This window comes from Rhinolophus sinicus, linkage group LG02 (assembly GCF_036562045.2).
Source record: "Rhinolophus sinicus isolate RSC01 linkage group LG02, ASM3656204v1, whole genome shotgun sequence".
In the NCBI taxonomy this organism is placed as follows: domain Eukaryota; kingdom Metazoa; phylum Chordata; class Mammalia; order Chiroptera; family Rhinolophidae; genus Rhinolophus; species Rhinolophus sinicus.
This window is the reverse complement of record NC_133752.1, coordinates 2903446-2918284: the sequence shown is the minus strand read 5'-3', so window position 1 is coordinate 2918284 and position 14839 is coordinate 2903446. Positions and strand designations below refer to the sequence as shown.

Genomic DNA, 14839 nt, shown 5'->3' with positions numbered 1-14839 from the left:
ATATGGTGCTTTAACCATGAACCAGTTAGAAATATTTCATCAGTGCCTGGGTGGCCAAACGTTGATTGCACTTGCAAATTACTTTCTAGCTGGGGAGAAATAAATTATGCTTTACCCTTGATGGGTTTCCCTTACTACAAGTTGGTATCATTGCAAAACTTTGTAGGAGAACCCTGACTGAAAGAGGATTCTAGAACATGACAGAATGCGATGCTGTACCTGGGAGCCGAGCCCGAGAGACGCCCTCCCCACAGAAGAGGTGTTAGTGACAGACTGAGCGGAAGGGAGGCCGCAGGAGGTGGGGTGTTTGTAATGGTTACAGGACAGTTTGTCAGTAGACAGCCTAGAAGCCTTCCTGTCAGCAGGCGGGTGGCGCGCAAAGATTTTCGGAGACGGCAAGTTATCGTACAGGACTGCGTTATCATAAAGCACCTCTTCTCCCAGGCCTCCGCTACAGGAAGCAGGAAAGCCATCTTCGGGTTCCCACTGTAACACACACAGCTTTGTCGTTAGTGTCTCGGCCACAGAAAGCACAGCAGATTTTAGCACAGTGAGACGTTATTAGCACCCCCAAACATGTGCACATACCCCCAGCTGTTATCAATAAAACACGGACACACAAGCACTATAGGTGAACTGATTCAGAAGAACTCTTCTGCTTTTGGGGACTTCAGGAAAATTTTCTTTCTTCCTGAAGTCATCCCAGAATCACAGGCTTATGAAGTTTTTGGTCTGTTTTTTAAAGCAGGAAAAAGAAGTGACTTGACATTTCTTTCTTTAAAGGACCAGATTTCGGATGGAAGTCCTGATCCAGAAAACAAAGCAACGTGGTAGAAGGGAAGCCAGACAGGGCACCCAGGGACCGAGCAACCATGGCGAGAGCCCCCCGAAGCGCTGCGTCTTGTTGTACAGTAATCATATGGTCTAGACAATTGTTTTAAAGGCTTTCCAAATCTCGAACCCTGTAATTCTCAGGGGGATCCTATGAAGTAGGAGGAAACTGAGGCACAATGGTCACAGGGCTGGCGGAGGCGAGCTGGCCTGAGCAGCGGTGCTAAGGGCACACGGCACAGGACGCTGCGTGGGCCTTGGGCCCGTGAGCCGTCCACGCCTGCAGCACCGCTGACTGGCGTTGTGGGGGTGTCAGCCTGCACTGCAGCCCGGGCTTGGTTAGGGCTGATTAAGGTGCCGTAACCAGAACACAGTCTGTAAAAAGAAAGAAATGAGGTCATCACAGAAAATAGGATGTCTCCAAGTATAATTGATATACTGGCATTATTTTAGCGGAAAACCTCCTTATAAAGGACTAAAATAGCCACAAGCCACGTTAGGACACAGACATTAAATTACACATTAAAAACCCCAAACTAACAACCGCAACCAGATCCTTTTAAGTTTTAAGGTCTCTATAAATTGCTTTGCGTTTACAAAAAAAAAAAAAAATTAACTCATATATTATGCTAATTTTCCCCTATTTTTATATCCTTCTTGCAGAGCTTCTTTCTGCAAGACTGTAATTACAGGCTTTTACTATAAAAATAGAAAAAGCTTTAAGATTTCATAGTAGGAGTGTTCTTCTTTCTTTGCAGTCACTTCAGTGTGTCTGTTTTTGTGATGCTGGGGACCCAACTACAATCTAAAAATAACGGAACATGCAGATAAACTTGGATGTGAGAGTTTCATAATGACAACTGAGCATATATTTGTCCAGGGTTAAAATGGTCCAGACGAGACTATCATTTTCCTAAAATACCAGGGGATTAAATCACATGGAAGACTCAGAAACTGCATAGAAGTTTCTAGATCAAAAGTGTGTGTGTGCTTGCACGTGTGCGGGTCAGAAGATCCTTTTGAGACTCACTTTCATCTTGCTTTGGGCCTCGGCGGGGGGCACTGAATGGGTAAGGTCAGTGAACTTGAAACGCTGCTAATATGTCAGGTTTGGGGTCAGAAGGCTGAACTTCACGGAACAGAGCAATGAAGCCCTCCTAACGAGAGACTGGTGGCCTGGTGGCAGGGTCCAGCATGTGGGAAAGTGGTGTGAGGAAGGTCTGCGCCTCCAAGGCCTTCACCAGCCAGGGGCCCCGAAGCTGTGCACGCGACACTATGTCCTAGACACCAGAATGCCCGGCCGCAGTACACCCACGGGACACAATTCCCAAACGCAGCCCTCTGGGAACAGCACGTTTCGAGTTCCAAAAGATCCAGCTGTGAGTGACCCGGGCATGGCCGGCACCCACACAACGATCAGAGCGGGCTGGGACAGCGGCACTAGCCGAGTATCTGGGTAGCCCCTGGTCCTCCAAACCCGAAGCTCAGCCTCCTACTTTCATGAGGAAACCCTCTGAGGATGTGAAAGGGTCTCTGGGAGGGAGATTCCAAGATAGGTTTGGGTGTCAGTTTTCCGGAAGCTGACCGTTGTCTGGACGACAGCGGGGCAAACTCAGGGCTGAGGCTGCTCGGTCATAAGGAGCGGGTGGCTGCACAGAGCAAACGGGGACCAGGAGAGCCAGGGCCACCTTGAAAATGGTGCAGTGACTGGCATAGGCACAGCGCCCCGACAGACCCCTGCTTGTACGGGTCACCGTGGGGCTTTTCCTAAGTGGGTGGGCTCACACGAGCCTCTCCACAGGGGTGCAGGGCTGTGGTGCACTGGGCACCAGGAGGCCCTCAAACTCTGGAGGCCCCATGGCAAAGATGGTGGTGGGAATGGCGGGCAAGGAGACTGACGCCCTAATGCTTCCTTGTGGTGGGACAGGACGCGTCGCCCCTCCCTGCCCTTGACCACCCCAGACTCAGGCAGGACTCTGTTGGATGGACTCTGCAGCCAGGCTGGACTGTCACAGAGGCTCTGCTCACACCCTGAGGCCCATGCCAACCATGAACCTGACCGGCCTTCACCTGCACTTGAACAGGTGCCTGCAGGTGCCTCAGCTCTCCTCCCACCACCTCTTTTCTCTCCCACTAGACTGGGAGGCCGCTTAAGGCTGTACCTTATCCATTTTGTTCCAGTCCCTAGCAGAGAGTCTGGACACTAGGAGCCTCGGAAAATAAGGAAGGAGGGGGAGTAAGGAGGGCAGGGAGGAGGGAGAGAGGACAGGAGGAAGGGGAGGAGGGAAGGGGGAAGGCTGTGATGCACAGACATCCCTGTGAGAGTCAAAGAGCCGTGGACAGTCTGCCCCCCGCTCCCCCACACACACGCAGGCAGGCCCGATGGCGGGAGGGGGTCTGACGGAGAAGGCCCATGGCACGTACCCTGACTTCCAGTTTGCTTACAATTCTGAGCTCTAGGAGTCCCTGCCCTCAGGAAGGCAATGGTCTCCTGGTTCCTGCCTGGGCAGGTGTGAATTTTATGATGATGGGTAACAGGGAGCTGAGCGGTGACATCCATCAAAATACTAAGAATAGAATGGGGAAGCAAAACAGTAGAAAAAAATCCAAAATACCTCCAAAGCTTAAAAACTCACAGTGAACACACTCTATGTCCACCTTTGAAACATCCTAACACAGAGAGGCCAATTCAAACCTACCCAGAACTGGGGGACAAGTGATAGGACGGTTTTCGTGAGCCTTTCCCACGACTGTGGACTCTGAAGGCCTGACCTCTAATTACCCGGACGACGGACCCAGAGAAGACGCTCAATGAATGGCCGTGACTGAGGAATGTGGGGACATCGTGAAACAAACGTTTACTGATGAGTCCCGCTAATTTATACCTAAGACACAAACTGAGAACAAATCAAAACTCCGAAGGCCAAACACACACCCTGGAGGCCCTGTGAATACCAGAAGCTGCACAGTTTCTAAGTGGGTATACGCCCAGCACAAGGTGGCGGCAGGCTTCCCAGTTCTCCAAGTGTACCCTTAAGTGTCCTCTGAAGGAGGGTGTCTTGAGTTTGGAGTGTGGGCAACACCCCACGGCAACACTTGCTTTCTGAGGGTGATCACTCAGCGTTTTTCTCACACAGGGAGACAGCGATGCATTGATAACTCACACCGTGTTACATTTTGATCCATCTGAGGTATAGATGCTGTGTTTCCCTTTAGTCAAAATTTGGGGACGTGCCAAAATCTTTAATTAATGACAGTGATATTGAATGAGAAACTGTCTAGTGGTGTCAAATCCCATACTTGTTCAAATGCAGATTGCGATGAACAGCTGCTCAAAAGAAAGCACAGGAGAGATGGGATGGGTTTTTATCTTCCTCACCGCATGAAAAAGCCTCATCTCATGTGGACTGAAAGCAGGGGCACTAAATGACAGAGACTTTCAGACACTCTTGCCCTCTAACAAGCCGCCATTCCCTCTGGGAGCGTGGCACACTCACCGAGCCGTTTATACAGGGGACGTCGTCGTAATGCAGTGCTGTCCCGCTGGGGTGGGCGTAGCCGTTGGAGGCACCCCCGAGATACGGGTTTGTAGATACGACTCGCCTGTTCATGAAGCTGAAAGACAGGACATGAATAAAACACTCCAGTCAGCTGACAAATCTTACATGAGTTCTAACCCGATGCTCAGGGCTGCGTCCGAGGCTGTGGGGGTCAAGAGGAAGTACCAGTAGCTGGTACTTAGGGCCACACTCCCCACCTATAAGGTAGGACACCACCACCGGGCAGGATGCTGATAAGGCCTGGCGACAACGCAGGCTGGATACATAAAGCAATGCCTGGCGCATAACTGGCATTCAATAAACAGCAACCGTTTTCATTCTCAGCAGTCTAAGCAGGGACCACCCCTGCCCACTGCCTGTTTTTGTAAATAAAGTTTTATTGGAACACAGCCTTGACCCTTCGTTTACGCACTGTCTGTGGCTGCTTTCAATATGCCTCTTTCGTGACCCTATTATCAAGGTCAGAGAGCACACAGGCTGCAAAACTGAAATATTTACTGCGTAGCCTTTTCTGGGGAAGTTTGTGGGCCCCTACGCTCTTTAGAGTGTTTATTTCACAGCATTTCTCGAGTTCTCAGTGTTCGTTTAGCATCACCTCAGGACAGCTCACCTTTCCTTCCACCTTCCACTCCCTGAACGTCAGAGAGCCCTGACGGTGGACAGTGTGACCCCTCAGGAGGCAAGCCAGACACGTCACCCCTCTGCTCGAAACCTCCGGGGACCTCTGAAGTGGCTCGGAGAACATCCAAAGCACCGCTGTGGCCTGCGAGGCCGTGGGGGCCAGTCTCTGCGGCCCATCCCCAGATCGCCCCCAGCCAGGCTCCCTGTGGCTCTGTCACCACAGGCCTTGCCCCCTCTGCCTGCCTGGGGGCTAGCTCCTCACAGAGCCCCTCACTTGTTTCAGCCTCTGTGGGAACGTTACTTCACTGAGGCCCTCGCTGAGCGCCCCTCCCACCTCAGCACCCCTACCCTTTGGTTCTTCCTGTTACATTCACCACTGGGCACATCATCACGCACTCCCCACCTGTTTTCCCCACCAGAACACCGGCTGCAGGAGAACGGGCCCGGTCAGTTCTGCTCGCTGCCCTAGGTCAGCTCAGTGTTTGGGACGATGGCTGGCCCACAAAAGGCGCCCAACAAATACGTGCCGAGGGAATGAAAGCCTGAGTGGTTCACTCGGGAATTTAGGCGTGTTGTACGTAAAAAACTGAACGCTCAGGGAAGAAAGAAGCTTCTCCCAACTGGGTGAACTACACTAGTCTGGAATTTTTTTTTTAATCATTTTTTTCCCCAAATTTTATTTCTTCATGGGATCTTACCTTTCTACGGTAACTAAGAGAATAAAAAAGAGAGTAAACAAAAAAAAGTGAGGGCGGTACCAGGGACAGTGAAAACTGCCTCTCTCACTCGTCAGAGGTCTTGCAACAAAGCTAAACTGATTTCTGACTGAGAAGGGAGCGAGAGGAAACGGGTTTAAGGATTAGTCTCCCACGGCCGTCGGTCGGCGGCCCAGGCAGCGGCTTTCTGGGCGCAGCTACTGCCCTCTGCTGGCGGAAGGCCGCTATGCACGTCCACACCCGCCTCAAGAGCATGCATTTACAAAAGAACTACTCGTGCTCTTGTCTTATAAAAAATGTATACGATTATTCTCTATTTAAAAGTACATAGGAAAAGAAAAAATAGAAGAAAAGAAAAATTTAAACATTTAAGAGTTCTGTAATAACAGGAGATTTTTTATTTGTTTATAAATATGTATTTAAGGTTTTCTAACTTGAATGTCTCACCTGAGGGTATTTTGGGGTAAGACCATGTACATGTTTTGTTAGCGAGAGGCAGTCATGGAATGAAGGAAAACCCCGCGTGGCCACTCCTTCCTATGCCCAGCGCCCACCACTGGTCGCTCCTACGAGCATGTTATGTGTCTCTCGCCCCCACGGACACGGAGCTCCTCACAGCAGCGACTGCTTTGTGCCCCCAGCTCCCGGCCAGCCGTATGCCTGGCATTCACACTGCCACACAGAGGCCAGGAAGGAGTGGGGACCACGAGTGGGCAGGACCGAAGCTACCTGCATGGAAGAGACACCAGCAGGATGCTTCTGACTCAGGGTCAGAAGAGCGAGACGTCACCGACACACAGGACATCCCTGGTGGGAAGGGACCTTAGCCACATCTAGTCTACCCCTCACCTACAGAGAGGGACGTGCGCCCCAAACCCGTGTCCGGGACCTACAGTGAGTGGGGCCAAGACTAGGTCCCTCTCTTCTGCTTAGTGCTCTTTCCACAACAGGACTCTCAGCCAAACGGAAAAGCAGAAATAAGAGACCGCATGCCACTTGTTAAACCCAAATCATAAGTCAGTCACTCATAGGAGATATTTGTATATTGTCATTCAGACACACATAAAACTCACTCTCATAACCACTGTAAATGCACAGTTCAGCGGCACTAGGTGCCCTCACGCTGTTGTGCCACCATCTCCGCCATCCATTTAGAACTTTATCTTCCCAAACTGCAGCTCGGACCCCACGAAACACTAACTCCCCACCCCCAGCCCCTGGCAGCCTCCATTCTACTTTCTGAGCTATGAATCTGCCTCCTCTAGTGCCTCACAGAAGTGGAATCATATAGTATTTATCTTCTTGTGACTGGCTGATTTCACTGAGCATAATGTCCTCAAGGTTCATCCCTGTGTGATGGAAATACATTTTTACATAATCTCCCAGGAATTCAGGTCAGGTGACTCGAGATAGCAGCTTCCTATCAGTTTGTCTATTCCCTGCTCTTCCTTCATTCGGATCCATTGCTTTTTATCATCAGCAGTAGCACAGCTTTCTCATGGGTCTCCAACACAGCACGGTTCTAGAGGAGTTTCAGGAGAAAAATTCGGAATGTTTCCCTTGCATCATATAATCTATATATCTCACTTAAAAATGGGCCTCGGGAAAATATGTTTCAACAGTTTACCATTATTAATATTCCTAAATATACCACTTTTCCTGGGGGAACTTAAATGACTATTTTTTCTTTTAATGTCTTCTTCCGAAAATATATCATTGCTTTCTCCCTCAGACATAGCCAATGCACAGAGACTCCCTAATAACCTTGAAAAGATTCATAACTGCCAATTTGCATAATAGCAAAAAAGGAATTTAATCTTAGAATATTTATTACACTGGCAAGCTACCATATTTTATGTTTTGAATACTTTCCTTGTTAAATCTCTTCTTAAGTTTTACAAGAATGTTTAGCTAGAAAACTGAAACATGAAAATGAACTTTATTGCTAACTGACATCTATAAAGATTTTAATGAGGTAGCAAAGATTCTTGCAGCCATATACTCATTACATGCATATTTTTAATAAATAATTTTTCAGTGTTGCAACCCTCATTCCTTTCTCAGAAATGCTACCTTCCCACATTGGGTTTAGATTAATATCCCACTCCTTTAGAAAGGAGAAGCCAGCCGTGTTTGGGGAAACTGCTTTCACGCCAGGCTTCTCTTCAGAGGGGTCGTCAGTGTGCTGATTATGGCTGGAGCCACACGTGGACTTAAGAGAGGCTTCTGGAAACCTCACAACTTCCAAATAACCAGTGAACAACCACAAGCTCTTTTCTTTTATGTCACTCTAGACATGTAGATGTTGCAAAATCTGATTTATGGATATCACATTTCTTAAAAAGCCACTTGAAATGTGCTTTATTTAATGAATGATAACTTACCTGCATTTTGCTGATTAATGTTATTATGGAAAAATAATGAACATACACAGAACACTCAGTACTGAACTATGACATCCTGATTTTCACACAAAAGAATAGCAGTCAGAAGGCGTGGCTTATACTTTAGAAAACCTCTGGCATCACTGGAGGTTTTCTGGCCCAGGTGTCCAAGACTCATTCATTCTGCCAAGGCTATGACCCCCGCCTGGGGGAACTCAGGGGTCTGACTCCTAATACCGGCCAAAGGTATCTTTACTTAGCTCCAGCATCTCCTGGCCGAGCATTAAATAAGTGTTCATTCGACAACTTTCAGAGAAAAAGTAGTCATTTTAGTGCTTCATCAAGGACATTTTAGGGGAGTCCAGCATTTTCTTCCAGTGCAAGTGCGTGGCGGTGAAGGACACGATGACAGCATCTGTGGTATGACGAGTGTGCCGAGCTACCCACCGTTGCTTTTGCACCATTGATGCACGTGGCGCAACAGTGAAGAAGGAAAACAATTTCTCAGTATTATTAGGAAAACAGTTTTGACCTCTTGGACTGCATCTGTGGACCATACTTTGAGAGCTGCAGCTATAATTATCTTTGCCATCAATGTGTTAAAAAAGAAATCATGATTCAAAAGAATGAGTTTGTATGCAACAGCTGGTTTAAAAAAAACAAAAATCACAATTAAAATTTGAAAAGTCCATGACTGATGGCTTTGAAACCTCTGTCCTCATTACACAATCTGTAGAATCATTTCTGCTTCGTAGGGCTGTTCCCCTGACACCAGGGGCAGCAAACGCCAGCCCACAGGCCACAGCCAGCCCACTGCCTGTGGTTGCAAATAAAGTTTTATTAGAACACAGTCACGCCCATTCGTTTATGTATTGTCTGTGGCTGCCATGGCAGAGCTGAGTGGTCACAACAGGGAATATTTGGCCCGCAAAGCCAAAACTATTTACTATCTTGCCTTTTACAGGAAAAGTTTGCCAACCCTTTTTCTAATAGGAAACGGGGAGGGTTAAAATGACAAAGAATTCACCAAAGTTTAGATTAATATAATACAACAGGGAGAGTTTTTAGTTGTTTTTCCTCCTGAGGCTACAGACGCACATAAAAAGTAAAAAAATGAGGGAAAACATGAAGTTGTTTAATTCAGTGCCATGTGACATGGCAACGGATCTTACCAGAAGGTCTGCTTGGCTGTCTGGATGACATTCGCAGACATCTCCACATCTATGTAGTCGTAATGCAGAGCCCCGGGGTCTGTCGAGGACCCCGTCTCAGCCAGCAAAATTCCGATCCATCTGCCCATGTCTTCAGAAGAAGAAGCCTGTTCCGGTCAAGGGGGAAAGTGGGTTTTATTTAAGTAATGCTAACGAGTTTTAACACTTTCGTAAATATGTCCACAGAGACCACAGAATTGGAAAGGAGGTGAGACGTAAGGAGAGGAATGAGACGGAAGGTACAGTTATTGCCCGAGTCACGGGATCAACGCCGAATTCACATTAAGCCTTAACGCAGGAGGTTCCAGAATGACCAAACCCAAAGAAATAAAAATCTGAGGGCCTAACAGTGCCTTCCAATTATTTGGGGGCAAGGCACTAGGGTGTAAGACATGGAAATGAATGTGATTAGTTAAATCTCAGCTACAGGAAGTTGTTTAGAAAGCCTCATTAATTTGGCAACAAAATCAGGCCAGAAAAAGCAGCCCCTGCAATCTGGCCGATCCAGCCTGGAAAGCACCGTCAGGCCAACGCCCTGCTGACCTCAGACTCTGCTGACCGGCTGCCCTTACTGCGGCCTCCTAAATGAGCCTGAAATGGCAATTTTATTTCCCTTGATTAGATGGTATAAAGTACTAACTTACTTGTATATCAGTGCGTTTCTATAGGTGTAATAATGATTCACAATCATTGGGCTGCTTTGTGTGTGCTATTTTTTAAGATGTTTGAAATGTTCCCCAACCCCTGACTTTGATCTGAACCCCTAACTTGCACATCTGAAATACATCTTTAAGATTTGGTTCATTAGGGCAGCCGGATGGCTCAGTTGGTTAGCGCGCGAGCTCTCAACAACTGGGTCACCAGTTCGATTCCCACAGGGCCAGTGAGCTGCACCCTCCACAACTAGATTGAAGACAACAAGCTGCCACTGAGCTTCTGGAGGGGCGGCCGAACAGCTCAGTTGGTTGAAGCGTGAGCTCTCAATGGCAGGGTTGCCAGTTCAATTCCCACATGGGATGGTGGGCTGGGCCCTCTGCAATTAAAGATTGAAAACGGCAACTGGACTTGGAGCTGAGCTGCGTCCTCCACAACTAGATTGAAGGACAATGACTTGGAGCTGATGGGCCTGGAGAAACACATTGTTCCCCAATATTCCACAATAATAATGAAAAATAATTTGGTTCATCAAAGTTTTAAGTCATTCTTGTTAGGCGATTTAGAAAATCAATTTTATTACATTTATAGTGGTACATGAAATGTCTAATAAATTTGATTTATCAAATGTGTAAATAATGTTTAAAGTTTAGGGGACACTGAGCTAGCAAATGTGTGAGTTAAGTGAATGTCAAAGAAAAAATACATATAAATAAAAATGGATTCAGAACTCACTGCTAACGGTGGAATGCTGTGTGTGTGTGTGTGTGTGTGTTTGATGCAATGACTAGAATACAAAAGAGGGTACTGGAACACGACCCCTCTCTTTCAAGGACTTGCAGCCTGCACCTGCAGTGCTCGGGGCGAAGTCAGGACAGGTGAGCTCCACCCCAGGCCCTCACATCTCTGCCTCCCACTTCCTGGATTTCTCCATCTAGGAACCCAGCCCAGCCTCCCTCAGACTGCAGGCACGACTCCCCACTCTTCCTTCCTGCACACCCAGCGTGTGCCAATTCATGCCTTCTGTCCTGCACCCTCTCTCAGATCCGCTGCCAAAGCTCTCAGATGAGCCAGGCATTGTTTTCCATCAAGAATATAGTTTCCTCATTTACGTTTCCAGCTTTCTTCCACTGCCATCCACCCTGCTGTTTTCACCCTGCAGAAATGCTTACCAAGCACACCAACTGTAGCCAACACGCATGTTTTACAGACACATCAAGAAGCCGAGAGAAGAAAATATTTGGTTGTGATCAAAGTCCATGACAGAAGGAGGACTGGGACCCAGACATCCTGCCTCCAGCAGGCCTGGCCTCCTTTCTGTGAGATCACACGCTGCAGTTAGCAGGTTGGGCAGCAGGCAGGACTCTGGGGCTGTTATCTCCAACTACTGGGCCCTGAGCCCCGTGGGAAGGAGAGCTAGACTGTTCATCGTCTTTTGTCCCCACCGAAAAAGAAGTTTCCATGAACATCATCTCGGAAACGAACTCCCATCTCCTGTCAAGACCTCCGGCTGGCCTGTCTGGGCCCCCTGGGCCCCCTCATCAGTGTCACTCCGGTCAGCTAGAATTTGGCTTTACGTCTGATTAATGAGAACACATGTCACCATTCCACCGAACCTGACAGACCTCATTCTATGGACTAGATAGCATAAATATGCTCACAGGTTCTCTGGAAATTCTACTTGTGTAAACATGATACACATATCTCTGCGTCTCAATCACAACAATGCTGAGTGGGAAAAAGACAAAGGGGCAAAGGTCTGAACAAATATTGGGTGGAAAATAATATAAGAGAAGAAAAGTAAAAATTAAAATTTTTAAAAATGAAAGTTTTAATTCTGTTAAGAAATTCGTTTTAATTGCATTTTCTGCTTTAGTGAATCCATTCTAGAAAGGCAGCCAAATGAATAAAATGCATACAAAGCCAAGGGCTCCTGAAAAACCAAAGGTCTTCTGGTTTCCATGTAATCTGGCTCACTGGCCACACGGTCTGTAACGCAATGGGTTGTCTGAAAACACCTACCTGTTCACTCGTAAAGCACTCAAGAACATTCTGAAGGGCGAATTAAAGGAAATACCACCATTTCAAAGGCAGACCATCATTAAGGGGAAAAAGTTCTACTGAAAATTTTAAAACAAGTTATTATCTGGCTGCTTGAAAAAACTTAATCCCCAGTATGCATTGTCTTTAATTTCCATGCAAACACATTCAGTGAGGACGTGAAACAAGGAGGTAACGAGGCAGACAAGTCTGATGTGTACATCTTAGCAGAAAAGGGTGCAGTGCTGTTTGCGCTGCCAACGCCCCTCAGACAAAGGGCGTGACAGAGCAAGGAGAGCAGAGACGAACAAGATGGGCAAAGTGAGATGACAGGCTGTGAATCGAAACACGGCAGTGCCGGAACGGTGCGAGGCTGCACTGACAGCAGTCGGCGCTGGCTTCTGGAGGGAAGACGGCCCTACCTCCAACACAGCCACCTCCTGCCCATTGCGAAGCAGTCGGAACGTCAGGGGGTGTTTGGAGTCCAGGCCAGGGATGACCTCGCAGCCACGGAGAGGAATGGAGACGATGTGGGTCTTCAGATCGGCCCTGTCCTTGTGGAACACGAGCTTGTTATCCTTGAGTCTGCACCAGCGCTCCCGCCAGCGGCTGTTGGAGAGCACATTCAGGTAGCCTGCGGGGACAAAAGGAAAACTTTCAGCCTCCAGGGCAAGACAGGTTAAAGAATCCAGGATGGTAACATGCATAGAACAAATCCCGCACACATTTTTAAACGCAGATCCATGTAAACAAGAGCCGTTACTGTCATAGGAGCAATTTCAAACAGGCAAGCCCAGGGGGCTTCACAAGACAGCGCATATCAGAAGCCCCTAATGGCACGTGGTATGCAACGCGTGCTGAGAACCGGTCACCAGACGGTTAAGGTTGCTGTGGAATCTGGAGTCCGCCTGGAGGATGGGAAAGGTCACTAAGCATCAGTGTTTGGATGGCGAGAAGGAAATGAGGACGTGATGGCCGCTTTAATGAGCGGAAGGGACATATGGAGAAGGAATTAGACAGCTACAAATGACACAACTAGGGCAAAAGTGATAGGAAGGCCGATTGTGGCTTAACATGAGAAAAAAACTATTGAAAATGAAAGCTTTCCAAGAAACGGACGGCTTGGGAGGTGGTAAGTTCCTCAGCACTGGACGTATTCCAGCAAATGATGGAAACGCCTCGGCATGAGACTCCTACCCAGAGGCCAAGACGTCCTCAGTGACCCTCATCTTCCGCTGGTTTGAGGGTTCCATCTGACTGCCGGAGCCTGCCCAGGTGCCACCTAAACGCTTGAGCCAGAATGTACGTGGGATTCTGCCATTCATGTCGTTACACTGCACAAAGCCTTCAGTATATCACAGACATGGAGACGTACATGCAGATATACACACATAGATCTATGTCTCCACATGAGATAAAGTTATAGGAAGAATTGTCCTTATTCTTGTAAAAGAAATCTCTTCAAATACCAAAAAACCTGATCGTTTTCATTTGTCACAAACATAAAATGTATTTTTCTAGCCATAAGAAGGTATAGAAAGTGGATTTCACAGGGTAGCTGTGACTTCTCACCGCTCCCTAATGCTAGTAAATTACTGCCCCTGAGTTAAATAGCATAGAAAATGCAGGGCGATGAGAAGAAAGAAAACAAGGATTCCCTAAGTCATCCAGCTCCTCTCCCAATTCATACACAGGCATGTGCTCACACACGTGGCTCAAAACACAAAACAAATCCTTCCTAATCCTGAGTTTTAAAAATGCCTTTGTTTCCTTTACATTCCAGTCTTACACACCTTCTTAGCAATGGATAAATGCATAAAGGTAAAAAGCCAAACCAGAACAAAAACCCCACATGTACGGCACAAGGCCCAGAATGATGCTTTCTGTGTCACATATAAGCATTTGCCCAGGGAATTAACTAGGGAAACACTTGGAAAGCTTGGATTTTCATCTGGCTACGTGTGACAGCAGTCCTGCCAATACACCCTCAACAGAAGGGCTGACTGCTTATTCTAGAACTGGCCTCAGTTTAGCGTGTGCGCCACTGTATCTGTGAAATTACAGAGAAAATGGAGGAGCAAGCCTGGGCCGAAATCCCTTGCAGGTCACACACGTAGGGACTACAGAGGCTGGAGAAGCAGAATTAAAGCCTGGGTGAGTGTCACGTTCAAGGCCACCCAGCAAAGACTGACCTGAAGCTCTCCTGAGAGTTAAAGACAGCAGATAAAGGACTGTTATTCTGACTACAGCCCTCACATTAGGATATTCATTCTGGAAAACACTGTTTGTAAATTAGATCGTTCTGACACACAGTCACCTGTGATATCTGAACTAGCGCCTATGACTCGGGCACCCCAGGAGGAATGAATCACGCTGAAAGCCCGCTTTTCTGGACTTCCATGCTGCATCCATCTAAGTATTCTGTGAGCACGAACAACACGTGGCCTAGAGACAAACGTAATGATATACGTAAAAAGAGCTCGAAAACATGGCACTGCTCTCGAGTGCCTTGCTCTGCTGGGGCCCGCAAGGTCAGCGCATGAGAACAGTCGTCACAAGCAAGCCCTAGGCCCCAGGCTCAGGCAGATGCTGCCACAGAGGCGCCTCCATGCCGTCTGCAGGGGCTGGGCGGCCAGGAGCTCCTCACAGGGGCCGTGAGGGCGTTTCTACTGGCCTGGGGGAGAGGGGAACGCGAGAAACGAAGATGTGAAACATCCAGGGACCGGGTGATGGCAAACCTCAGAACCTTTGTAGGAAGCTGGCCTGGGTGCAGAAGGGCGCGGAATCATGACGGGGTGTGAGATGCTACCATATTCTCTGAG

The 14839-nt window shown here is 47.9% G+C and overlaps 1 protein-coding gene across 6 annotated transcripts in view; it reads right to left on the bottom strand.

Moving 5' to 3' along the window:
* Positions 1-14839, bottom strand: part of AFAP1 (actin filament associated protein 1) — a 126101-nt gene that overhangs the window by 18657 nt on the left and 92605 nt on the right. For 4 of the 6 annotated variants that reach the window (XR_012492384.1, XM_074320792.1, XM_074320794.1 and 1 more), the window contains 4 exons: positions 12440-12651; positions 9285-9430; positions 4329-4446; positions 220-486 (listed from right to left, as the gene is read on the bottom strand). Coding sequence is in view for 5 of the 6 variants with exons in the window: in XM_074320792.1 (XP_074176893.1) it covers positions 220-486; positions 4329-4446; positions 9285-9430; positions 12440-12651 (743 nt within the window). In the remaining variant the exon portion in view is untranslated. The remainder of the gene's footprint in view (positions 1-219; positions 487-4328; positions 4447-9284; positions 9431-12439; positions 12652-14839) is intronic. The other 2 variants (XM_074320803.1, XM_074320807.1) reach the window with 1 other exon arrangement.